Genomic DNA, 26,890 nt, shown 5'->3' on the forward strand with positions numbered 1-26,890 from the left:
ATTGCCAAAAAATACCCTGCTCTGTTTCCAAACTCTTAACCCAGGAGAGGGCAAACTGTGCCTCTCCAGATGTCCATGGACTACAATTCCCAGGAGCCCTTGTCGGCATGTGCAGTGAAAAGCAGATATGAAAACCAACTCTTCTCCTTCTCTGTCTTAAACAAATTTTGTGACACCAGCACACTGCTTTTCTTTAAAAGAAGGCTCTTGGGAATGGAACGTTTGCAGCACAATACATGGGGAATTGAATTGGTTTTAAGGAAACAGGCGTTCTTTTTCTGAAGAACTCGGAAGGACAGAAAATTGGGGTAAGGGACAGGAGGCCTGTGCTACGAAGAGGTTTCGCTTTCCAACAAGCTCACTTTCCCCCTGCACAAGCCGACTCTCCTCCTGAGTAAATATAGGAAGTTCGACCAGCCACCAGTGGACAGTGGCTCTCTTAGGGCATGGCCAGAGAAAGGTCTTTCCCCTTTAACTGCAGTTGCTAGGGATCTTCCCAATTAAAAATGGATTTGGAGAACGGGTGAAGAGATTGGTAATATAGGGATTTAATGTGTTCATTCGTCTACGATCAGAACATAAAATCTCTTTCCTCTGTGTTCTTGTTCTTGCGAGAGGTAAGACCCCAGGGAAAGGTTTTGCAGTAGGTGGGAAGAAGCATTCAATGCCAGAGACCAGGTAGAGCCACCAGCAGTCAGAGCAGATGGGGGGGGACACCAATGGTCCCATCAGGTAAGCATCCACGGTCTCAGGTTGTTCTCCCAGCTGGAGTCCCTGCCGTAGGACCAGTCCTTGAAAGTGGAGGCCAGGTGCAGGGCTGTCCCCTCTCTGCTCCCCTCAGTCTCAACTCAGCTTCTCCTCCATCAGCTCGCCTGGCCAGAACGCAACAGGTTGTCCCTTCCACGAGGGATCATCTGTCATTAAAGCCGGCTCCGGGCGAGCGCGAAAACTATGTGTTCATTAAACTTTCAAGCGCTGCTTTGCGGCTCTGCCAAGGGAGCTCTCCAAGGTGGATTGAGTTTCTGCCCTCCCCTCTGCAACGCCCCCCCCCTTTTTAACATGCTCCAACAAGTTGTTGGTTTACAGCTGGGCTTGTGTGCATCGTCTCAGGTGATTTATCAGCAGCTTTTTTTTTAAAGAACAAAATTTCCATCCCTGTTTCTCTCTCTCTCTCTTTCTCTCTCCCCCCCCCCACCTTTTGTTTTGGTGAGATCTTAATCTCCAGGCAGGGCAAGGCAGGGGAACAGTTTCCAGAACGGCTGACGTCAATGCGGCTCCGTCGATTAGCTGGCACCAGGCGCTGGGAAAGAGGTGCAGCTGTCGTCCCTCTCCCTGGAGACCAGGTCGAGCAGCCTGGCGCTCCGCTGGCTTGGGGGAATTGTCACAAAGTGGCCCTCTGAAGGCTCGGCGGCAGCGCATGCTGGGTGCGGACAGCGCTCCTCGTGGGCTCGCGTTGGGCATCGGGGACCCGGCCTAGCAAGCCCGTACGTGCGAGATGAGGACTCCGTAGGCTCCCTGCGGGGTCACGAGCACGTCTCCGGCGGACTGTCAATTTAGCGCAGAGAGCCGGAAAGGGGACAGTTGTGAAGCCAGGCATGCCCGCCCTGGTGCCGGGAGTGCGGCTTGAAGTTATCAGCTTGCAAAAATAGCCCCCAAGATGAAGGGTGAGGGACCTGGGCGTGGCCGGCCAATCGCCACAGCTCTCCTAGGGCAGACTCTGGTGGGGCTGCTCTTCTGCTCGGTCGGATTGATTTACCGGGACTCTGGGAACGCTTTGGGAAGGTGGCCGGTGAACAGGAGAAAGGAGCGTTAGGGTCAGCAAGGTCCTGGGAAGCCATCTAGGCACAGCAGTAAGAGCGCCGGAACGGCGCGTACACATGCAAACTCGTTGAATTTGGTGGATTTAGGAGGCGTAACTCAGTTTAGGATTGTACCGTAAACCAGGGTAGTCAACCTGTGGTCCTCCAGATGTCCATGGACTACAATTCCCATGAGCCCCTGCCAGCGTTTGCTGGCAGGGGCTCATGGGAATTGTAGTCCATGGACATCTGGAGGACCACAGGTTGACTACCCCTGCTGTAGATCACAAGCTGGTGTGCAAACGCTGGCAGGGTCTCATGGGAATTGTAGTCCATGGACATCTGGAGGACCACAGGTTGACTACCCCTGCTGTAGACCACAAGCTGGTGTGCAAACGCTGGCAGGGGCTCATGGGAATTGTAGTCCATGGACATCTGGAGGACCACAGGTTGACTACCCCTGCTGTAGACCACAAGCTGGTGAGCAAATGCTGACAGGGGCTCATGGGAATTGTAGTCCATGGACATCTGGAGGACCACAGGTTGACTACCCCTGCTGTAGACCACAAGCTGGTGTGCAAACGCTGGCAGGGGCTCATGGAAATTGTAGTCCATGGACATCTGGAGGACCACAGGTTGACTACCCCTGCAATAAGCCCTGAATTAAACCCCGATTTAGACTCCTGGCTTGCTGGAACGAAAGCGTAACTCGGCTTAACCCGCATGACTTTATTTGCACATTGAGCCTTGTTACCATTGGCATTTCACTGCGATTTGCAGCGTGGGCAGCCACGTGACGATGTGCAATATGGCCATGAGGCAGTGGTGAACTTGGGGGCCTTTGTAGGAATGAAAGCTGCTTGGTTGGGAGGGGGCTGGCCTAGCAGGCGAGTTCTAACCATTGCACCATGCTGGGTTTCTTGTGTAATGGCAAGCGGAAGAGTTATGCTTCATCCCCGGCACAAGCACATTGCTCTCGCGTTCCACGTGCTGCCGGCGTCGTCTGAAATGCCGTTTCGCAAACGTTTGGAAGCAAATTCTGGCCATGGCAAGGAACGTCAGCAGCAGCAATCCTCCGAAGCGAGCAGGGACCACCAGCCTGTGGGACCACACCCCACCAGGTGTTTTTAGAAAGTGGGTGGGGCTGGGCGGGGCTTTTGCTCAGCAGGGCTTCTGATTGGCTGTGCGGATTATTGTTTTTATTTAGTCGGTTTACAGGCCACTGCCCCTGTCCGACTGCAGGTGAAAAGGCTTATTGTTAAACACAGTTTCTGCCCGAAAGAAGAAAAAGAGTTGGCTTTTATACCCCGTTTTTCACCACCCTGAGGGAGTCTCAGAGCAGCTTACAATCACCTTCCCTTCCTTTCCCCACAACAGACACCCTGTGAAGGAGATGAGGCTAGGAGAGAGCTAAGAGAACTGATCCATGAGGACAGCGGGATCAGGGCTGTGACAAGCCCAAGGTCACCCGGCTGGCTGCATGTGGAGGAGCAGGGGATCAAACCCAGGTGGCCAGATTAGAAGCTGCCGTTCTTAACCACTACACCACACTGGCTTTCCTCTAAGCGGTAGTTTGAGAGCTCTGTAAGACCTGTCTCCTGGCCAATTGGTTGCTGGACCCATCTCCTGTGCCAGCCTTTCTGTGACTCTACCCATTGCCCTGGGTGTGAACGCCAAAGGTGCCAGCAGGGGACCCTTGCACAATACCGTGCTGAAGTGGCACGTGCTCATCATAGCAGATGCCTTGCACCTGTTTTAACACCTTTGTTCTTAACCGTCTGTCCTTGTTGGCTGTATTCCTGCAGTCCTTAAAGGAAGCTGCCTGAAATCCCACCGCCGTCCTCTCCTGTCTCTCACTCGAATGAGCCAGGGCGGTGTGACGGTTACGAGCAGCAGGCTCCAATCCAGGGAACTGGATCTGTCTTCTTCGGCTGTTGTTGGTCACTATTCTGAAACTGTTTGACAACCATGCTGTTTGGAATTCTTTCTCTCCTTGTTATGTCTTACCTGGAGTCATTTTGCCCTGCACGGTGCCTGCTGGGCTTCGTTAGTCCCAGCCGTTTCAGAAGTTGCTGTTGCTGGTGCCAGAGGCTTGTGACTTTGTTCTTGATGCGTAACCAGGACCACCGTTTGGTGCTCCGATTGCACTGTGTCATCCAAGCCTGAGTAGTATGATCAGTGTTTGGCATGGGCGTGCAACCCCATCCAGAGAGCCAGTTTGGTGTAGTGGTTAGGAGTGTGGACTTCTAATCTGGCATGCCAGGTTCGATTCTGTGCTCCCCCACATGCAACCAGTTGGGTGACCTTGGGCTCACCACGGCACTGATAAAACTGTTCGGACCAGGCAGTGATATCAGCGCTCTCTCAGCCTCACCCACCCCACAGGGTGTCTGTTGTGGGGAGAGGAAAGGGAAGGTGACTGTAAGCCGCTTTGAGCCTCCTTCGGGTAGGGAAAAGCGGCATATAAGAACCAACTCTTTTTCTTCTTCTTCTTCTTCTTCTCTTCTTCATCCCCTGGCTGGATGAAAAGGCATACGGAGCCTATAACTACAAATAATTCTAGTGCTATTTCAAGAACCCGAGAATCCTAGAGTTGGAAGGGACCTCCTGGGTCATCTAGCCCAAATGCCACCACCCAAGTGCCCTAGGGGAAAGGCTTGGGGTCTTTTCTTAGTTAAGCAGACCCCATCTGGCTCCTCAAGCTGGCCGTTTCCCTTAAAGGCTCATTGCCAAGTTGGAGTCAGGGGGGCCCTTCCAGGCCAGCACAGTGTTGTTCGAGGCTCCTGATGAAAGTGTGCATGCCCGCAAAAGCTCACGTCTTGCCTAAAACTTTTCCAGGTGCCACCGGACTCAAACGCGGCCCTGCTGCTTCAGACCAACACAGCCTCCCTCCCACCTGACCCTGTGGTCACAACCAAAATGCAAAGTCTCCGCGGTCCTGATGCAAATGCAATTCCAGCGGTCGCAAGTTCTCCTTTTTGCAGACAGGGCCCTGTTGTTCTGCCTGCGGGTTAAGGCCGGGCACAGCAGCATGCCAACGGGACATCTGGTCATTTTTTAATGTTTGTTTGGAAGTGTCCTTTCTGAGGACTGTTTTGCTCTCCCTCCAAGGAGTGAGAGAGAGAGAGAGAAATGCAGCTGGACCTGTGTTGAAGCATGCATGGAAAAGCGGAGCAGCTGTTGAGAAAGGTGAAGCTTCCTTTCCAGTAGCCCTACTCGCAAGAAAGGGATTTAAACCGGATCTGCTCCCCCAGCAAGAGGTGGAGCGGCAGGGCCTTTCTGGAGGTGCCTGGAGCCTGCAGCTGTAGCTTCTCCCTGGAGCTGCTCCGGTTGTTTTCCGTTCAGCAGGGCTCGCTGGCTGGATAGCTCCTTTGGCCTTGGCTCTGGGTCTTGCCTGGACAGCTCCCCTGCTGCCCTCTCAGTCCTGCCACTCATCGCCCCTCCGGCTCTCTTGCAGGTTGGAGACTCAAAGCTGCCTGGTGCCAGGGGGGGGGTGGGACACAGCTTCAGAAAAAAAGTGCAGAAGATGACACATTTCTCTGTAGTTCAGAGTCTTCACGCTAGCAGATGGTTGCTCTGGCCAACATTTCACAGTGCCTGCATTTTGATGGTGTAGTGGTTAAGAGCGGCGGCCTCTAATCTGGAGAGTCGGGTTCGATTCCTGACTCCTCCACCACCACCTGCAGTCAGCTGGGTGACCTTGGGGCAGTCCCAGTTCTCTCGGAGCTCTCTCAGCCCCACCTGCCTCAGAGGGTGGCTGTTGTGAGGAGAGGAAGGGAAGGTAATTTTAAGCCACTTTGAGACTCCATCAGGTAGTAAGTTTTTAAGCAAAGGCTAGATAGCCATCTGACAGAAATGCCGATTCTCTGAACTTAAACAGGTTTTGAGTGGGTGGGCAGAAGGGGCTGTGTCGATGCTTGGCTTTTCGGGCTCTTGCTCACATGCCCAAGGAAATGGGATCGGGAGGCGAATTTCTTCCAGACCTCAATGGCCAGAGATTCTGGGGTTTGGGGAGGGCGTCATCGGGGCATGGAATTGGGTTCACTGTGGGTGGGCAGGTAGTAGTGAATTTCTTGCATTGTGCAGGAGGCTGGACTAGATGACCCTGGAGGTCCCTTCCAACTCTGTGCTTCTATGAATCTCTTGAGCTCCACTTGTGGACTGGTCAACAAGTCAAACGTCCCAAGCAAATAACTCCATCTCTCCAACTCCCATCCAAAGGAAGCTCAGCCCACTGCCTTTGGAACTTCTCACTGTTTTGGAAAGAGAGGGGTGTGAATTTGTTTCCTGCCCCCTAGCCTTAGGTAAACAGTGGTGTTACTCACTCTCCCACCCCCAGTATGGGACGGATACAGAGATTACGGGTCATAAAGGCAGTTGCACGACACCTTGAACATTTAGCCCTCCATCAAGTTATCTACAATGATGCCAGGGCTAACGATGTGCAGGTGAACTTTAGAAGCGCACGGAACTACCCCCTGGGTGGCGGTAGCGCGAGGGTTCCTCTTCCGCCCACCAGGTGGCACCGTCGAGGCACCGGCACTGCATGAGCGTCGGCCAGGCCATTGGCACCCTCCGACGTTCTCGTGCGCACCCAGAGGGAATATTTGGACCCGTTCTCTTTGTCGGCGAAACCAGCAGCAGAAGTTTCCGAGGCCCTGAGCAGTGAGCAAAGCTCCCCTTCCCTCCCTCCCTCTTTCCAGGTTGTCATCGTCACCATGGAGAATAAGCTGCCTCAGGGACACCCGGAAGGGGCTGCAGGTGAATGGCTGCTCTCCTGAGTCGCCGCCCCATCCCCATTCAAGCCCTATGAAGATAGGTTGAGGGACTTGGGAATGTTCAGCCTGGAGAAAAGGAGGTTGAGAGGGGACATGATAGCCCTCTTTAAGTAGTTGAACGGTTGTCACTTGGAGGAGGGCAGGATGCTGTTTCTGCTGGCTGCAGAGGAGAGGACACGCAGTAATGGGTTTAAACTTCAAGTACAACGATATAGGCTAGATATCAGGAAAAAGTTTTTCACAGTCAGAGTAGTTCAGCAGTGGAATAGGCTGCCCAAGGAGGTGGTGGCGGTCTTCATGCAAAGGTTGGATGCACACTTTTCTTGGATGCTTTAGGATGCTTAGGGCTGATCCTGCATAGAGCAGGGGGTTGGACTAGATGGCCTGTATGGCCCCTTCCAACTCTATGATTATATGATTCAGGAAGCAGAAGAGGATCGGTTTGCAGTCGGCTCCCCTCCCTCCGAAGCAGAGCCTGGGCTTTCTTGCTCTCCCGTCGGGGAGCTGGGCGGGTGGGAGCGGAGCCGCGCACAGATGGTCCTGCGTGGAAAGCCCGGGGAGGTGGCGGCTGCTGCCAAGCGTTGCCAGATGACTCGAGGCTTGGCCAGGGCTTTCTTCTTCTCCCCGCCCACCCTCACGGCAGAGCCCCCCTCTGCAGCCTGACTCACGGTTCCTCGAGAGCTGCCTGAAGCGCTCCTGCCGCCTCCTCCTCCAGTCCGAACCTACCCAGATCCCGAGATGGTGGGGAGAGGCCTTTCCTCGTGTGCCGGAATGCTCGGAGTTTCACGGTGAGGACCTGCTGCAACAGATGACGGGCACTCTTGGGTGGCAGTCCCAAACTTTCGCATGCCCTCCCCGGCGAAGTCTGACGGGTGATATTTAGCAGGGCTGGGGAAACCAGCTGAGCTTTTGACACAGCCCAAGGGCCTGAACAGACAGGACAGAGCTGCGTCAAAGATAAACGGAGCTGTTAAATCCGCCTGCGATTCAGATCAGGGCTGTGCAGGAAGGGGAGAGGGGGTTTCCCCCTTCAGCCCCTCCTAAGACCTAGTGAGGTGTGGTGGTTTATTTTTTATTTATTTATTTGTTTTTGGATTTATACACCGCCGTTCCCAACTGGGCTCACGGCGGTTTACAGGCAATGAAAGAATAAGAAGAAAAGAATTTTTAAAAAGGTTATAGGGATGGGTTAGGATTTGGGCACTTCAATACGCACGAAGCGGCTTCCTGCTGAATCTGGCCGTCAGCCCATTGCAGGCAGTATTGCCTACTCAGGCAGGCAGCTGCTCTCCAGGGTCTCAGGCAGAGGTCTTTCACACTGCCTACTGCCTTGGCCGTATTAGCTGGAGATGCCAGGGATTGAACCTGGGACCTCCCGCATGCCGAGCAGAGGCTCTGCCACTGTTCCCTCTAAGGGTTGTGCATGAGCTGCAGCCACTCAGTAAGAACACAGGGAGAGGCCTGCTGGATTTCCAGCACGAAAATAGTCCTGGAAGTCCCAAATGGGTGGGAGTTAATTATTTTTTTCTGTATTTTAAAACTTTTGGAAATGTTTTTTCTGTATTTTAAAACTTTTGGAAACGTTTATCAGGTGATGCGATCATGTTGACCCCCCTCCCGAAATGGCCAGTGATGGGACTGGAGGGGGTGAGAAGGGGAGGGGCCTCAGGTGGGCGTGTCCACAGCTCTGCTTCCCAACCATATTCTGCAAGCCTGAAGAAAATTCCAGGGGTTTCTCAATGGTAAATAAGATCTTTTGTCTCGTCTTCTTCGGCTCTGAAGCTGGATCCCCATCTCCCCTCCATCTCCCCGCTCTCTCCTTCTCACTGGTCTTAGCCCACTGTTAAGTAATCATGATCATATCACACTTGCGGATCGTCATGTGTTTCCTGCGTTGATAATTTTCAATTGTGGTTCTCTTCGGGGCAGTTTGCACCAGAAGGTGGGATGGAAATCTTTTAATAAGGGCATAAACCTCTCAGTGGGGAGGTTTCCCTGCAGCTTCTAATCTGTCCTGCAGGCCGCTGTCGTCTTGCCGCCTCTGCATGCAGATCCCAGGGCTGCTCCTTCAGTGGAAACTTCCCCAAACAAGCAGGCTGTATAAACATTGATCCGAGAGTCCAGGGTTGTGTAAATCGCTTGTTACTTTTATATATATATATATGCAATAAAAACAGCGAAGAACCAGCACACCAAAAGGTATCTGAGAAGCTTACAAGAAAATCTTTTGCCTCACGAGTAAACCCATGCTGTTCAAATATCTAACTGCCTGACAAGAAGCTGTGGAAATGTCTTCCTGGATAAGAGATTCATGTTGCTTGCAGGGGGTCCCCATTGTGGTGTTCGTGGGCACCTTTCCCGGTGCTCACCAAGGGTCGGCTTAAAGTGGGTGGGGCTTTTGCCCAGCAAAGCTTCTGGTTGGATACTGGAGTTATAATTGACTGGACAGTTTTTTTTAAAAGAAATTGTTGTTTTCACAGCAGCTACCACCATGGACTTTCCCTGGGTAACTGACTATAATCCAGCTGTTGCTAGGGCTGGCTCCATCTCCTGGGGCAGCCATTTTCTGGCTGGCTCCACCTCCCGGGGCAGCCATTTTCTGGCTGGCTCCACCTCCCGGGGCAGCCATTTTCTGGCCGTGCCCCACTACGCTGTGTCTGAAATCCGAAGGTGCCCCACAGGCTCGAAAAGATTGGAATTCTATAGCTATGGGGTGTCCTCACCTGGTTTTTGTTCCAGCCTGGCTTCTTAATGGTGACAATTTCCCCTCTAGGGATGCCAGTCGCCAAGTGGGCCCTGGGGATTCCTGGATTTCCCAGCCCCTCTTCAGGCAACAGAGATCAGTTTCCCCAGAGAACATGGCTTTCTGGCGTTGTCTGGGGATACCAGTGCCCAGGTGGGACCTGGGGATCCCTGAAATTATAGCTCTTCTCCCAATTAATAGAGCCTGGCCTGGAGGGAATTCACCGACCATCCCACAGTGGTAACCAGGAATTCCCTGGGTATGCAAGGAAGGGCCACAAGAGACACACACTGGCAGTTCCCTTCCTCACGATCTGCCTAAGTTCATACAAAATCAGCATTTCTGTCAGACAGCGATCCAGCCTCTGCTTAAAACCTCCCTAGAAGGAGAACCCACCACCTCCTGAGGAAGCCTGTTCGACTGAGGAACAGCTCTAACTGTCTGGGAATTGTGTGTATTTGAAAAGCAAATAAATACTGCTATGTTTCCAGTTCTTGACAGACGGGCAAGTTCCAGGCTGGTGGGGGCCTCATCTGACCCCCCATGTCTTCCATTTCACCCCCACAGCCCTTTTGTCTGCACATCCTGCTCCCATTGATAAGCTCTCCCACGCCCAGGCTTGGTTACCTGCCCTTCTAGCGCACCCTTTTCCTGACAGCCCTGGCCATTGTCTGCCGCTCCCATGGCTACTAGGAGTGCCCCCGCTGTGTACCACCTGCACGCCCGTCCTGAATGATGCCAGGGTGCTGAGACCACAGGCACAGCTAGGGGGTTGGCGGCGGTGGACCCCACCAGAATTCCTGTGCCCTGGTTGCCACCCCACCAGAGCATATTCATTTATTTAAGTTTTTATACCACCCTTCCATGCGGCTCTGGGCGGTTTACATAAAACATCACGGGGTAACTACACAGAACACTGCAACAGGTATAACAATCATAACATAACATATCAACCAGAACAGTGTTTAAACAGGAACATTGACACAGCTTTGGATAGGTTGGATTCTTCAATCATGATCTCTTCTGGGAGCTTGTTCCACCAGGTGGGGGAAAAAGCTCTGGCCCTTGTTGAGATCCGACTTGCTTTTGGGGCCAGGGATCACCAGCCAGTTAGTGGTGGTGGAACGTAAGGCTCTTTGGGGGGCATAGGCGGGGAGGCAGCCTCTCAGGTACACTGGGCCCTGACCACATATGGCCTTGAAGGTGATTGCCAAAACATTAAGCTTATGTTGATGCTGGACCTGTGGCCAGGAAAGAATTTGACTCTCCCTGCCATTGGCTCTTGCATTGTGGTGGTGATGGTTATGTGCATCTACTTATGATGCTTCTTGATCATAGAAAAATCATAGAATCATAGAGTTGGAAAGGGCCAGACAGGCCATCTAGTCTCACCCCCTGCTCAGTGCAGGATCAGCCCAAAGCATCCTAAAGCATATGACACCTTTAGGAGCAGAGGGTGCCCTCCCTGGATCCCTTGCATGCAGGAGTGCGCAGTCAGGGTTGTAAAGCAGCAAACGCACCTTGGAGCGCATCGGAGCTGTCTTCTCTCCTGGCCACGCCTTTTCGTGAAGCTTTCTTTTATTTTTGAAGCTGTGTATTTTTGGAGGCTGAGCATATCTCTGTTTGAGAGGTGGATGGCGCCCTCTGGCTTTTGGTATCAGAAGTGGGCTTGGAGAAGCTCTGTTGCTCACATGCCAGTAAGCACTGAGTGGGGACAGAAGCAGGAACAGCTGGGGTGGCTCTAGAACGGCCTTTTCTCAGTTTTTTTACCATTGGGAAACCCCGGAAGCATTCTTCTGGCTTCCAGAAACCCCAGAAGTGGCGAAATCGCACAGAATATGATTAGGAAGCAGAGCTATATACATGCCCACCTGGGGTTCCCCCTCTTCCTCCCCCCTCCAGGCCCATCATTGGCCATTTTGGGAGGGCGGGGGAGTAGGTGGACATATATGGTTGCATCCCCCAATACATGTTTTATCAGCAGCTGCCCCCTGAATTCCACGTGGTTCTGTTTGGGGCCCTAGACAGAGTCTCTGGTACTTGGATCAAATTATGAGAAAGCAATCACTAAACATGAGAATAATACTAGGAAAAGTTGGAGGCAGCAGGAAAAGAGGAAGGCTCAATGCGAGATAAAATGACTCTGGTCTTCAGTTTGTTAACAGTGGGATGTTTTGGAGGTCATTTAATTCAGAGGGCCACCATAAGCTGATGGCCCTTAACATAGGGTTTGGGATCGCTAAATGCGATGGGCCACAGAGGGATGTGGTAGCAAATCTTTGGACAGTTGACTCACGTTCTTACACTGTGCAGCTCTCAGGCCCAGGTTGAGAGTGGGTCATCCAGGCTGAACAGACTGGAAGGAATGGAGGAAATGAGCTAGCTTTTGTTTGTGAATCTTCTTCTTGTTTTCTCACCCTCACCTTCCCAGACCTGGCCTACCCATGTAGCAGCCGGCGTATGATGCCTTTGCAGTGCTACGCTATGTTACCTAACCTCTCCGCACATAGAAAGCCTACACTTCATGGGCTAAGTGAAGCTAGCAGAGATTGTTCCCTGCACTGCTGGCTTTCTGCTTGCAGGGAGGTTTTCAAGGGCGGGGGATAAGGAAAGTGAGGTCGCGCCGTGCAGCTTGAAGCTCTGCCACTCTTTCAGGAGGTGAGAGTCCTGCCGCCTGTGTAGATCAGGCCTATATTTGATCTTTTCGCCTTCACAATGATGTCACTTGGCGATCACGTGTCTAACACCCCGTAATTATACCATGAGCAGGTTACCCGGCTGTAACACCAGCCGAAATCTTCCTAAAAGATGAGCTGCAGTGCCACCTTGTGTCAGGAAAAGCGATCTGCACCATGACCGAGAGGGTGGCTGGGGATGTATGGAGCTGCTGCATGCAAACACTTCAGGTTACCTTGTGGAGGGTTTGAGTGCTTAGTAGTCTAGGATCACGGTGAAGTTTTCCACTAAGGTAAAGAGTTCAGGCTGTTGTTTGTGCACAGCAATTGATTTCGGTGTCATGTAAAAAGGATAAAAGCCTGGGAGAATCTCTCCGGTTCTTGTTCAAACGCAGTTTGAAGCTGTTACTGCGGGTCCTCTGACAGCCTTTCAGATACTTCAAGAGAGCCATCCTGTCCCCTCTCAACCTCTTCTTCTCCAGGCTGAACATCCCCAAGTTCCTCTGCCTTTCCTCATGGGGCTTTGTCCCCAGGCCTCGGATCGTTCCCCATCCCTCTCCTCTGCAGCCTCTCCATTTTGCCCACCTCCTTTTTGAAATGAGGCCTCTGGAGCCGCACACGTGACTCTAAGTACCGAGGCTAGGACAACTTGTGATTCCGTTGTGATGCCTCTGTTGATACAGCAGACCGGCTGCTCCTACAGGCAGTGCCGGTCCGAGCCGAAAAAAGCCCTTTGGTCGCACAGCTGCCCGGTATCTTTTCAATTGCAGGAGCCAGGATTCGAACGTGGGATCGTCTGCAGACTTAGCCTGAGCCCTGACGCTGTATTCATGTGTCAGAAATGAAAATGTGCATTTAAAACATTAAAGTGTGTGTGTTTGTGGGGGGTTCCTTAAATGGCAATCTGGAAACTGAGGTCATTGAAAGGGTTAAATTCTCCTTTCCCTGCTTGGCTCTTGAACCTGGTTTTCCTACAAGAGGCATCCAGGCTGAAATGCTGTGATTTGCAAATCTGTAGGCTCCTGCAGTTTTTCCTTCCCCGTGGAGCTCTCCAAGGTGCTGGTTTGAAAGTTGAAGCCCAGAAGCCCATTGTTCCTAAGGAACATGCAACTTCATCCCCCTTCCCTTTATTTGGGACTGGGACCACACCAGAGAACCCAGTGCCCATCTCTCAGCATGCAGGGAGGGAAGTGTTGGGTTTTACCCGGAGCCTAGTGGAAGTCTAAGGTCTGTCTATGGTCGCTCTTATACCAGGATGGGGGAGGGGGGGGGGGCTTCTGTGGATGTGAGAGAAGAAATCTCCTGTATACCTGGAAGGGAATAAAGCTGGGCCCATAACATGGATGGGATATCCTCCTGCATTGGGCCCAAGTAATGACTCTCTTTGCCCAGGCCTGGTGTCGTGGTTAAAGAGCAGCGGACTCTAATCTGGGGAACTGGGTTGGATTCCCCACTCCTCCACATGCAGCCAACCGGGTGACCTTGGGCCAGTCACAGTTCTCTCAGAGCTCTCTCAGCTTCACCCGCCTCACAGGGTGTCCGTTCGGGGAGGAAGGGAAGGTGGTTGTATGATGCTTTGGAACCTCCGGGCAGGGAAAAGCGGGGTACCAAAAACAGCTCTTTGTCTTCTCCTTGGGAAAGCAAAGGGTGCATATCCATGCTTAAGCCAATGTGCATGATCCATGCTGCATTTGCTCACTGCTTTTAGGACCCAGTTGAGAGGGCTACTTTCTGAGTGGCCTTGCTCCCCAGGATCCTGTTTCTCTTTGGCTTGTCCTCCCCCCCCCCAGTGTTCACATTTGTACCATAGAATATAATAAAATACCATTGTACTGTTCCTCTCTTGGGCCCAGTCCCCCCCCCCAAAAAAAACAACAACAACAAATTAGCAGAGGCCTGGCATGTTGGGATGGATTATAGCACTTCAGACTGCAGGTGGAGGATGACGCCTCGGGCAATACCCCTTTGTCTCAAGCTCTCTGCAAGCAGAAAACTAGCACCTCAGGCAGAGCAAACACCGACTTGGTGGTGGTCCCTGGCCCTAGAGAGATTCGGCTGGCCTCAATCAGAGCCAGGGCCTTTTTGGAATGCCTGGGGGAACGAGTTGCTAGTAGAGATTCGGGTGGGAGTGAATTCGTTTTTTAGATATTTAAAATTGTTAATCATTTTTGGGTGATATAACCATGTATGACCATGTTAACCTGCCTCCCCTCCCAAAATGGCCAACGATGGGCGTGGAGGGGGTGGGAAGGGGAGGGGCCCCAGGTAGACATGTATAGAGTTCTGCTTCCCAACCATATTCTGCATGATCTTGCCACTTCTGGGGGTTCTCCAAGAAGGTTTCAGGGGTTCCCCAATGGTAAAATGGCTGAGAAAGGCTGCCTCAGGGGCATGGTTGAGCAGAAGTCGGCAGCTTTTCTTTTTCAAAAGTTGCAGGCAGAGGCGGAGTCTGTGGTGTATCCGACTTTATTCCAGTCCCCCTCCGGGACGCTTGTGTGTGTGTGTGTGCGGGCGCCCACGGCCAGTATGTTTTCCGTCTTGGTGGAAGACTTTATAAACCACGTCACAGGGAGTGCAGCGCCGGCAACAGCTTCATCCCAGATCTGCGGAGGGGGGAGGGTTCGAAACGGAAGGGAGTGGTCAGTCCCAGAGCACTGCCTTGACCGCCCCTGTCCCCTCTTGTCTTTCCACAGAGCAAGCTGGTCAAGTATTTCAGCCGCCAGCTGTCCTGCAAGAGGAAAGTGGCCCTGCAGGAGCGCAACGCCAAGCTGGACGGCTTCCCGCAGCTCCTGCACTGGTTCCGCATCGTCAACATCCGCAAGGAGGTCATGGAGGTGAGCAGTGCCCGGGCCTTTCCTGTGCCCTCTTCCGCCATCTCGGTCTGTGCCCTCACAAGCCCCCCTCGCCAGGCTGGATTGATGGTCGACCCAGTGTGGTTCACCCCCAGATTAGAGCGGCATCATCTAATCTGCAGCCAGCTGGGCCATGGCGGGCTAGTCACAGTTGCATTAGAGCTGTTCTCACAGAGCAGTTCTGTCAGAGCTCTCTCGGCCCTGTTGTGGGGAAAGGAAGGGAAAGGTGGCTTGCAAGCCACTTTGGGCAGTGAAAAGTGGGGCATTAAGCACCAGCTCTTCTTCTAATCCTTCCACGTGAAGATGTTCCTGGGCTGAGCAGATGCTGTCGAACATGCTTCCAAGCAGTGAAATTGCCATGGGTTTTCTAGGGACGATTCACACATGCAGGTTCCTCCCAACATGCAGTCAAGGCTTGCCTGTGTGAACAGGGGAGATCTAACGCTTTAGGATATCAGGGGTGGCCAGATTGTGGGTCTACAGCTGCCCATGGACTACAACTCCCATGAGCCCATGCAAGCATCATGCTGGCAGAGGTCAGTGGAAATTGTAATCCGTGGATGTCTGGAGAGCCACAGCTTGGCCACCCGTGCTTTCGATGGAACTTTGAATCCCATCCGGTATCCTATGAACAAGCAGGGTATAAAAGCCAGCTTCTCTGCTGACCCCCCCAACACTTGGTGGAAACCAGGGGACTCACACCCAAGCGCCTTCTCTTTCCTGAGCCATTGTAATGCCCTGATCCTTTAGTATGCCGAAACCACTATCTTGGATTGACTTCTCTTGTCTTGTACCTGGACTCTTCCCTGCATCAGCAGGTCCTTCATATTTGGTTTTGCAGGGGCTTTATTACCAGCAAACCCAGGCCAGTACTGCTGCTTTTAGAAGGCAAGGAGACCCCTAGCCCCATGGCGCTGCCCTTCCCTAAGCCCTGCTTCTGAAGACAAGCTCCTGAGATAAATCTTTCCACGATCAGGACCCCAAAGCCCTACTAGTAGAGGTAGAGCTGAACAGTACTCCGTCCTGTGTCTGTTAAAATGTTCACCTCCTCCTAATTTTACTTTAAAAAAAATGAGACTGCTCATTTTCCCTACACTAGATAAAACAAAAAATAAGTAATTAACAAAACCAACCAGTTACTGCACTTAAGGTCTTTCAGATTTAAATATGCAAGCCAAAAATTTGGCTACAACCAAACATTAACTCCTAAATCCATGCCTGTCATGTGGGTAGAGATGTTAGCTTGTTGTAGCCAAAAATGCATCACTAAACACCATGCAGGAGTCCGGTAGCATCTTGCAGGCTAACAAAAGAGGCAACTTAGCGTGAGCTTTGGAGGGCCAGAACAAAATTAGCTCAAAGTCCTGAAAGTTCGTGGTGAAATCCGTGTCTGTTAGTCTTTGCTGTTGGACCTGTGAAATTCGGAATCGATTCTCAAAAAAAAAAAAGAAAAAAAAAAGCTCAAAGCAAAAAGTGCATATCAGGTGCACATTGAGATCGTGGCCACAAGAGGGCAGCACAGCTCTGTCGACCGAATGGTTTGGGCAGGGGATGAAATTAAAATCTCTAAAAATGAAATGGAAATTGTTTGAAAAGCGTTGAAATGGGGGTGCGTCTCTGCTTTGGAGGGATGTTTTCCCTTGCTTTTGCAAGAGGCGTCACACAAGGCCGCTCCCCTTGATGCCGTGCCTGTTGATTGGGAAATCTCACAAGAGCTTTTAATTTCCAGCCAGCTCCCCCCTAACCATCAGGACTGGAACCCTTGCCACCAGTGGTCACTTTCCCACTCCAGAAAATACCCTCAAAGCCATAGGAGCTGCTTTGGGATGCCTTCAGGGAGTGAAAAGCAGGGTATAGGAAGCCAGCTCTCCTTCTTTGCTCCCTGTTGGACAGCGGTCTTTTCGGAGATGCCTGGTGGACGTCCCTGAGGAGCCCCCCCAAAACCACAGGTGCATACACACACACACACACACACACACGCACACACACAAGTGCTTCCTCCCACCTTATTTACCTATTCAGAGATACCATGTTGCAGGGTTGGGGCTGCTCTGTGGTTAAAGGGATGCTGTTTCAAAGGCCCGTCTGCTTCCTTTTCTGTTTTGACAGACACCCGAGAGGGCTAACAGGAGTAGTAAAAAGACCCAGAACTCCCCCCAACCACAGTGCCAGTTAAAAGAGCGGCTTTTACAACAGCAGAACTTTCCACGTTCTGCTGCATCAAACAGAGACGGGAGATAACACACCAGCAATGCCGAGAGCAGACCAGAGGGGCTTCCAACATAAGCAGAGCTTTACATGGTTTCGCGCGCAAGATAAGGCAGGTTCCAGGCAAACCTCCATCTCCATCCTTACACGTCAACAATGGTCTTCTGGCTGCTGCTGCCTCTTCGGGTGGGTCACCTGGTGTCAGCCAGACCCAGGGCCTTTCCGTCATGGCCCCTGCTGTGTCCAATGGCCACCCGCAGCAGGGAACGGAGCCACCTCGCTGGAGTTCTTTAGGGCAGGGGTAGTCAACCTGTAGTCCTCCAGAGGTCCATGGACTACAATTCCCATCAGCCCCTGCCAGCGTTTGCTGGCAGGGGCTGATGGGAATTGTAGTCCATGGACCTCTGGAGGACCACAGGTTGACTACCCCTGCTTTAGGGAGTGCTGCCCAGCTTGCTGGTTTCCCAGGGCTTTGCAGGGGGGTAGGCACAGCAGGCATCTTGGGCAGAGAAGATATTTAGAGCTTGGCCCTTCATTTTGGCTTGAACTTGTAATGTGTTTATGGTTACCGTAGACTGCCTTGAGCAAATAGCAAAGGAAAGGTGTGGTTATTTTAATTGTTCAATGAAAATAAATAGATCCCTCTTCTCAGGTAGACACACCTGCCACACTTCCGGAAGACTCGGGACACCTCAGGCGAAGGGCTTTTTGGGATTCTCTTTCGTGCATGAGAATGAGCAGGGAGGGAAGATGTTGCCTAAGAAGAAGAAGAAGAAGTTGGTTCTTATCTGCCGCTTTTCTCTACCCGAAGGAGTCTCAAAGGGGCTTCCAATCTCCTACCCTTCCTCTCCCCACAACAAGCACCCTGTGAGGTAGGGGAGGCTGTTTTTCGGTCTGGAGAAGCAAAGAGGGCTGTCGGCCCCCTTTCAGAAGTGTCACATTCGCTGTTTTACTGAGATTTTGTCCTTTGTTACACCTCTGCCACCCTTGCTAAAACATCGGCACCAAAACTTGGGTTCTGTGTTCAAGGATTCAGATTGTGGAAGACTGACCAGATTTTTCAGGTTTATGTGAGATGTGGGATCCTCCTGACTTGCAGAGATTTGGTGGCTATTACCGAAGCAGCGGTTGTGGATGATCTCTTATGCTAAAGTCTGTCCTCGAATTATTCCGATCCCCTTTTAAATCCGTCTGAGTGACTGGCCGTTACCTCCTCCTGCAGGTCCAGGCTTGGCCTGCGAGCTGCTGATTGCTGACCTCGAGCTAATGCTGGACGGGATGCAGCCCCCTTCTTACATTCCTCTCCCTCGCTTTCTCCCCGCAGGAAATGGTCCCTGGCCGGCTGAGCCTGGAAGATCTTCTGGAAATGACAGACGACCAGGTCTGCGAGACGGTGCAGAAGTTCGGGGCCAACCGGGAGGAGTGTGCCCGTCTCAACGCCTCCCTGTCCTGCCTGAGGAACGTCCACAAATCAGGTGCGGCAGGCTGCCTTCTGTTCTTTCTGTGGCCTGACGGAGTGTGTGTTTTGTATTCTCACATGTACAGCTGCTGTGTGCAATCTGGAGCAAATACAGTTGCTCAATCTGGAATATGTTTCTGTTCCCAGAGATGACAACTTTTCCACTGTTACGTGCCACCTAAGACAGGGCATGGGAACCTCTGCCTCGACTCGTGTCCCATCTGTTGTCTAAATTGGCCCAAAGTCTCCATCATGCTCTGAAATGGTCAGCTTTGGCTTGTCAAAGCTCAGCTGCCTTCCCCCTTGACCACTCTAGTTAGGGTTGCCAACTCTGGGTCGGGAAATATCTGGAGATTTGGGGGGGGGTGAAGCCTGGGGAGAGTGTGGCTTTAGGAGGGGAGGGGCTTCTGGAGGTTATAGTACCATAGAGTTCACTCTTCAAAGCAGCCATTTTCTCCAGGGTCATATTGGTCACCTGGTGCTGAGTTATAATAGCAGCGTGTCTCCAGGTGGCAAGCCTAACTCTAAGCCAGGGGTGGCCAAACTGTGGCTCTCCAGATGACCATGAACTGCAGTTCTCAGGGGCTCATGGGAATTGTAGTTCACGGACATCTGGAGAGGTACAATTTGGCCATCACTACTCTAGGTCAGAGGTAATCAACCTGTGGTCCTCCAGATGTTCATGGACTACAATTCCCATGAGCCCCTGCCAGCAAACGCTGGCAGGGGCTCATGGGAATTGTAGTCCACGAACATCTGGAGGACCACAGGTTGACTACCCCTGCTCCAGGTGACTCTTCTTTTCATTCAGAGCCGCACCTGTCCTTCATCTCCAAATCCACCATTTTGCTGTTTCTTGGACTGACAGTTGCCTAGCAACTTCAGGGCAAATTCTACATGCGATGCTAGGCCGAGCATCCCACAGTTGCTAGGCAACCCGCCACATTGGCCTGGGGCAGAAAGGTGATGGAGACAGTGAAGATTCAGCCGGAGGGGAATAATGGGGTGGGGGACACTTTTTACCTACCTGTGAGAGACTTGCAGAGGCTTATAAGAACATGAGCCCTGCTGCATCTGACCAAAGGTCCATCCAGTCCAGTCCGGGTCCTAGAAGCCTCACCAGATGCTACCGGGAAGGCCTGGAGAAGGAACAACCAGAACTTTCTCCTGAATTATATAAATAAGGCCTCTTGCGTAGTCCCTCCTTGAAGCTTAAGCTTTCATTTTTCTTTAAGAATTCCACATCGTTAGTCTTCCTTATTACAATATAAAGAGAAAAAGGCAGGAACTGAATGGTTTTTTCCTTTGGGGGGAGTAGGTCTGGTTGCCAACCTCCAGGTGAGGCCTGGAGCTCTCCTGGAATTATACTTGATCTCCAGACCATTGAAATCAGCTTCCCAGGAGAAAATGGCTGCTTTTAAGAGCAAGTTCTATGGCATAAAAATAAGTAAGAGTCCAGAAGTACCTTTAAAGATACAGAATTTGTGGCAGGGGGTGAGCTTTTGTGAGCCACTGCTCACTTCTTCAGAGCAGCGACTCACGAAAGCTCATGCCTTGCCACCAGTTTTGTGAGATTTTTAAGGTGCCCCTGGACTCCTGCTCTTTTTTGCTGCCGCAGATGGACCAAGATGGCAACTCGTCTTGATCAGTTGGCACTGAGCTCCCTCCCATCCCCATCCCCAGAGCCCACCCCCACCCCAACCTGCAGGAATTTCCCAATCCAGCCTTAATGGTGGGAGGTGGGTTCTAAAATGCTGGCCAATAAATGCGAAAGGATGATTGACTGACCTTTCTTTAATCGATTTAAGCTTCAACCCCCCCCCCCCTGCGTTCTGTCACTGACTTCTGCTGCAAGCAGATTTCCTTTGTTGATTAGAGCCTGGAGCAAAGCTGCGAGGGATACCTCCGAGGAGGCCGAGCCTTCGCAAACATTCCCCGTGGCCCTGTTGACTTTTTACATAGTGGCTCTATAACAGTGGGGGGTGGCGACGGGAACACTTGGGATTCAGCATCATCACAGCAGCGAGAAGGGAGAGAAGACCCAGCGGCCGCATTAGTCAGGCACCTGCCGTGATAAAAGCACCCCCCGCAGCCCCTGGCCCCCTCAATGCCTGATTCCTCTTGAGAGAGTAAACTTGCGCCGGGGCTGGATCACTTCTGACTGCGGGAGGGGGTGCGCAGACAACAACATCTCCCTCGCTGCAGAAAATGAGACGTTGGTGTGAAGTGTTCCGGCCTAGCCTTCCCTCTGCCTTGCCTGTTTTCCTATGTGCAGGGAGCTTTTTGGGGTTTGTTGTGAACTCTTGTTTGTGTCTCCAGGTTCTAAGCCTCCATTTGGCACCTGGAGATCTTCGGCTTTTGCACTGGGCTCTGTTGTCCCCCCTGAGGTCCCTCCCTTCCTCAGACTCCCCGAGCCCTGCCCCCCAAATCTCTGCGGGCAGTACTGGTGGCAACTCTGCAGCCTTAACTGGGGCAGCCCAAATGTAGCCTTGTTATCTCTCCACGTTCAAATTCCTGAACTTGGGACTTTGTTGTTCTGATAAGCAAACCTTGCTGTTTTTTTCCTAAAGGGCAGTCATGAAAGCAGAGAGCGGTCAAACCAGGGCTGCGGACACCTGAGTTGAGATCCCTGCTGGAGGGCTTCAGGCCCTGCTAGGTTGTTTCAGCCTACCCAACTTTACAGGGTGGTGGTGAGCATCCAGTGGAGGCAAGGGGGACTGTGTGTGCAGCTCCCTGGAGGAGGGCAGGTTAGAAACCATAAGCGCCTATCCTTCCTCAGCAGCCTCATTCTACCGTGGCAAGAACGCTGCCACAGATTTTTGTGGTCTTCCAGCCAAACAACCTCTCCTGATTTAAAGATCTCTTCCTCTCTTGTCGAGGCAGGAATGTTCTGTGGGCAGTGAAAGCCAAATTCTCAGAGTTCAGGCTGCCAGATGGATGCCAGTGGCAAAGGTCTGTGTCATATTTGGTGTCCAGGGGGTGCTCAAGGCAGGCTAACGCTCCTGAACACTCTTTTAAGTCGCTCACTTTAAGGATCTGAAAGGTTGCCACTTAGAAGGGGGTCAGGGAGCGGTCCCTGTTGGCAGCAGTAATTGCTTTAAGCTACATGGAGAATGGTGCCAGCTAGATGTCAGGAAACAAGTTTCACCATCTGAGTAGTTCAGCAGTGGAATGGGCTGGCTAGGGGGGTGTTGAGCTCCCCCTCACTGGCGGTCTTCAGGCAGCGGCGGGACAGATACTTATCAGAGATGCTTTACGCTGATCATGCATTATGTAAAGCAGGGGTAGTCAACCTGTGGTCCTCCAGATGTTCATGGACTACAATTCCCATGAGCCCCTGCCAGCAAATGCTGGCAGGGGCTCACGGGAATTGTAGTCCATGAGCATCTGGAGGACCACAGGTTGACTACCCCTGATGTAAAGGGTTGTACCAGGCAGCCTGTATGGCCCCTTCCAGCTCTAGGATTCTGTGATTCTAATGCTTTCTCCATCAGCCATAAAACCAGCGATGAAACACTTTGGACAGGGCGGAAAAAACACCCAGGCAGATGGCTCTTCCACCATCTGCACTGGTCTTCTCGGTCCATTTGCTGCGTCTGAGCAGCAGAGGGCGCTGTGAGGTAACAAAAAGTTCTCTCTGCAGCTGCAAACTTGGACAGTGGACAAGGAGGGAGTTGGTGCTTGCATTAGTATAAAGATACCTCCCCTCCCATTGCTTCTGCCTCTGAAGAATACCAGGGCTATGACCTTCCTTCCTGAGGTCCTTTATGCAGAAGATGCCCAAGATTGAACCTTTGCATGCAAAGGCTGAGTTATGGCTACAGTTCTCCTGCAATGGGCTAGGCATGAACAGGCCTCTCTGCTAAAGGCAAGGAAGCAATCAGGGAAATGCCACTTGCAAACAAAAGACACCAACAAGAACTGCAGAGGGGCAATTTGCACATGCCAAGTGCATTTCATAGAATCATAGAATCATAGAGTTGGAAAGGGACCTCATGGGTCAACTTGTCCAACCCCCTGCACTATGCAGGACTCTCACACCCCTATCGCTCATCTACTGCAACCTGCCACCCCTTTGCTTCATTATTGTGCCTTTTTTGACCCAATATCAATATGATACAGGATGGGATGAAAAGTTCTGTTGAAAGCATTAGATCTGCCCTGTTCACACATGCAGGCCTTTACTGCATGTTGGGAAGAACCTGCATGTGTGAATCATCCCAAGATCTAAAAAACGTTGGGGCACTTTTGCTGCTTGGAAGCCCGTCTAACACCATCTGTTCAGTCCAGGAACGTTTTCACATGGAAGGCTTAGAAGCAGAAGAGCCGTTTTTAAGAGCCCTCCTTTTGATGACCCAAAGGAGTACCAACATGGCTTACAAACAACCTTTCCCCACCCCAGACACCCTGTGAGGTAGGTGGGGCTGAGACAGCTCTAAGAGACCTGACCTGTGAGAACAACTCGAAAGAGAACTGTGACTGGCCCAGTGCCACCCAGCTTGGCTGCATGTGGAAGAGGAGGGAATCAAACCCGGCTCTCCAGATTAGGGTCTGCCACTGGCTCGTAAGTAGTTTGGATTAAGTCGGTTAGAACAGAGGTAGTCAACTTGTGGTCCTCCAGGTGTCCATGGACTACAATCCCATGAGCCCCTGCCATGCTGGCAGGGGCTCATGGGAATTGTAGTCCATGGACATCTGGAGGACCACAGGTTGACTACCCCTGGGTTAGAATATCAATTTGTGATCGTCCGACTCCCCTTGGCTTGATTGGTAGATGAATCGCCAGCGGCAAGTAATACGTGCCAATGGGACAAAAGAGTCACCGCCCCCAAGCTTCTAACTAGGCATGTACGTGTGTGTCTTTGCATGCACATACTTGTGGCATGTAGGCGTGTTCCCGGTTGACTGGGTCAGGGGCCAAATGGGAAGGTCAGTCATCTTGCGTAGGCAAATGCACGGCGCTTCCGGACTCACAGATCCTCCCCCCCTTCCAAAAGGTTACATTTGCATTTTATTCCATTATGCACGTCCTGCCTTTGGGGCATGGGGGATTTTGCTTCCCCCTCACCTGGACATTCCTGCCCACATTAATTGCTCCAGCCAGGGGCCAGAATGCCTTTGTGGGTGTGTAAATTATGGCCTCGTTTTGCGAGAATGCGTTCTGAAGTTTGAGCGATCAAACTCTTCCATCAGGGCTAAGTGCGGTGCTATAAACACTTTCAAAGTATCGGTCCACTGAGTCGTAGTGATGGATGGAGGGGCTCACCCTTCCGGGAAACAGTTAAGCAGTGCCAAGCGCCAGTAAGCGGGGGCAGAGAAGGTCACATCTGGATCTCTGCCTGTTTTGAAGGTTCTGACTGGGACACCGTTGCTTGATCCAGGAAAAGCTGGCATTCAACACGGGACACTCAAAAGCAGCCCTGAATGGGACCGTCAGGTCAGAAAAACGTGGCCGTCCCCGAACAAGACCAACTGTGATGGTATATGAACGCAGAACAAATTTAGAATCTGGTGGCACCCTTAAGACTTTCTCAGATGTGCTTTCTCAGACTTTCTCAGATGTGCTCTTCCCTTGAATCAAACTTTGTCGGTCTTAAAGGTGCCGCTGGATTCTCAGTTTGCTTTGCTGCTTCCGACTTCCACGGCTACTCGCTTGAGGGTATGGATGCATGAGCAACGATGATTTTTAATTGGAAATGGTGCTTTGGAGCAAGTTTTTAAATTTCATTTAGGTGATTTATTCACCACTCCTCCTGGCATAGGTCACTCCAGGAGGTTTACAACAGATCGGTAAAACATGTCCTGGTTAATGTAACATTGCAAGTTGTGAGGCCATAAAATAAACTGCAGGGATCCTCTTACAATGAACTGAGCATTGCAAAGTGGGAAAATTCTTAGATTAAGGCTGTTACTTGCCAGCTTTGGGCCACAGCTGTAACACATGCATTGGTGAGGAAGAACTCTTGGTTTCTATATCCTCTCCTGTATCACTTGCTGGAAACTAAATATTCAGATATCTCCATAGATTTCCAGGTTTTTTTTGTCCAAACAATCCTTGCAGCTGCAGACCTAAATATTTATCCAGATTTCTTATCCTTACCTCTGTCCAGAAAACCCAGAATATAAGATTCTGAGAGGAAGAAATTAAATGTAGCAGGAAGATGTTGATTTCATACTGGGAGGAAGCGTCCAGCTGTGGCCCATCCTGGGGAAACCTGCCCAAACTCCAAATATGCAGCCAGGCTGTCCAGCAAGGAAGCTGGCTTCTGGCGTCATGTTTATGTTAAAAGTGGAGAAATCTCGCTCTTTCTGTAATTACAGTTCCATCCGCATTTGGCTCTCACTTGGCTGCCTCTTCCTCCCTGCTTCCCTCATGCGTGACATTAAATGTGCCACTCTTTAAAAAAAAAAGCCCACAAATAGATAGGGGAAAACTTTAAAGCATACACGGGTTGCTTTTTATAGCAATCAGGGGTCTTGGTTTAGACTGGTTACTCTGGGAGCAAGACGGCATGGTGGCTCTCAAGAAGAAGAAAAGCTAGGTTTTTTCACTTCCTGAAGGAGCCCCAAAGCAGCTTCCAAACACCTTCCCTTTCCTCTCCCCACAACAGACACCCTGTGAAGGAGGTGGGGCTGAAAGAGCTCGGTTCTTTAAGAGCACATCAAAGAGAACTGTGATTAGCTCAGGGTCACCCAACTGGCTGCAGGTGGAGGAGGAGAGGGGAATGGAATCCACTTCTCCAAATTAGAGGTTGCCACTCTTAAACCACCACGCCAGGGCTGGCTTTCTAGAAGGTCATGACCCAGCAGAGGGGTCTCCACAACCTATCCAGGGCTGGAAACGGAATTACAAGCAAAACGCAGTTACTGTGCCTACACTCCCTAACGCAAAGTTACGAACTCTGCATTTGCTTCCTGTTTTTTTGAAGAAGAATTGACTGGCGGGGGAGGAGGCCCCTCTAAGAGCCTGGCCTTTGTTTAGAGAACTATCCCCAGTGGTAGGTTACTTCCCCATCAAAAGGGTATAGCTTAGCTCCAGTTCCCGAGGCTCTGCAGAATGTTCAGAGATGCCTCATTCGCTCAAAACAGAGCCAACACTCTCTGCAGCCCCAGACCAGCCGTATCCCCCCGACGGTCTCCTACGTGAATTTAGGGAACCGGTCGTGGAGCTCCTAATGAAGAAGCATTACCTGCTGCACAAGAGTGACAAATGGAGCCCCATTCGTCTTCTCCACGCCTTCCCTTCATTGGGAGAGATAATGGGATTCCCCCCTCCCAATTGCTGGGCAGTTTTCTGACAATTACATCCACGGGCTAAACGTGATTAATTGGCTGGGTGCTTTTTATTGCCGCCCGTTTCCCTTGTTTATGTGATTCGTATTAATCACATTTTTTTTGAAAAAAATGGATCGTAGCCATCATCGCCCTCAAATTACCCCTTTTGCCAACGCAGACAATGTGCAGGGTTAAGCACCAACCACCCCCTCCTGAGTGATTCACGGGAGGAGACCAACCTGGGAGCAGAGGGGGAAAGAACTTCGCCTTCTTTCCATCATCAGGAAACCTTTTCCGCCCGAGAAGCCTTCCGCCGGCAGGGAGAATTTTCCGCCAGAGAAATTCTCCCCTCCCCGCCCCACGTGAAAGGGAAGCTGGATGAGTCTGCATGGGAGAGAAAGGGATAAAATGTGGCAGATGCAAGGCCAGCTACCCCCATTGACAGCTGTCCCCTTGCCAGGCTCACGGACGTCTGTCACAGGGGCAGCCATGGAAAACTCATCTGCCAGGCAGACATCCTGAGGAAGTGACGGCGTAGCGACACGGGTGACCTTTTATCCGTGGCACCGAACTGCGGCGCCTCCGAACGAGTCCCACTTTTCCGTTATTCGGCAGCCTCTTCCCCAGCTCCTGTCTCGCTTGTCCATCTTTCACGGCAAAGTCACATAATTAGCAAAAAACAGGAAAGCTCAGGGCTGCTCCCGTCTTTATAGAAGTTCCTCAGCCTCAATTGCTCTCTTGCACTTGAAGAATCTTTCCAGATTATTTCCCCCTCCTTTTTTTTGCATAATGATGCAGATTTGAAACTCCATGGCTGCACAACAGGGGTTTCTTTTGTTGCCAGGATATTGTGTTTTGCATTGTACTTCTCTGCTGTTCTAGTTCCAAGAAAGCCCACTGCCTCCTCCTCCTCCTCCTCCGGAAACACAGGTTCTTTGGGCTGTGGCTAGGGTTGCCAACTTCCAGGTAGAAGAGAAACCAAAGCAGAGAATCAACTCAACATCCGAGCAATACAAATTCTTTAATGTCCGGTTGTTTATAAGCAATTCAGTGGAGTCGAGCCAAAACGGAGTCTGGATTTTCCTCCTGTTTTCAATTGCA

At 51.5% G+C, this 26,890-nt stretch overlaps 1 protein-coding gene across 2 annotated transcripts in view; it reads left to right on the forward strand.

The window, feature by feature from the left end:
- KSR2 (kinase suppressor of ras 2) overlaps positions 1–26,890 on the forward strand; it is a 177,237-nt gene that overhangs the window by 14,090 nt on the left and 136,257 nt on the right. For both annotated transcript variants that reach the window (XM_077307487.1, XM_077307489.1), the window contains exons 2-3: positions 14,689–14,829; positions 18,380–18,530. In XM_077307487.1, coding sequence (XP_077163602.1) covers positions 14,689–14,829; positions 18,380–18,530 — 292 coding nt within the window. The remainder of the gene's footprint in view (positions 1–14,688; positions 14,830–18,379; positions 18,531–26,890) is intronic.

This window comes from Paroedura picta, chromosome 13 (assembly GCF_049243985.1).
Source record: "Paroedura picta isolate Pp20150507F chromosome 13, Ppicta_v3.0, whole genome shotgun sequence".
Lineage (NCBI taxonomy): Eukaryota > Metazoa > Chordata > Lepidosauria > Squamata > Gekkonidae > Paroedura > Paroedura picta.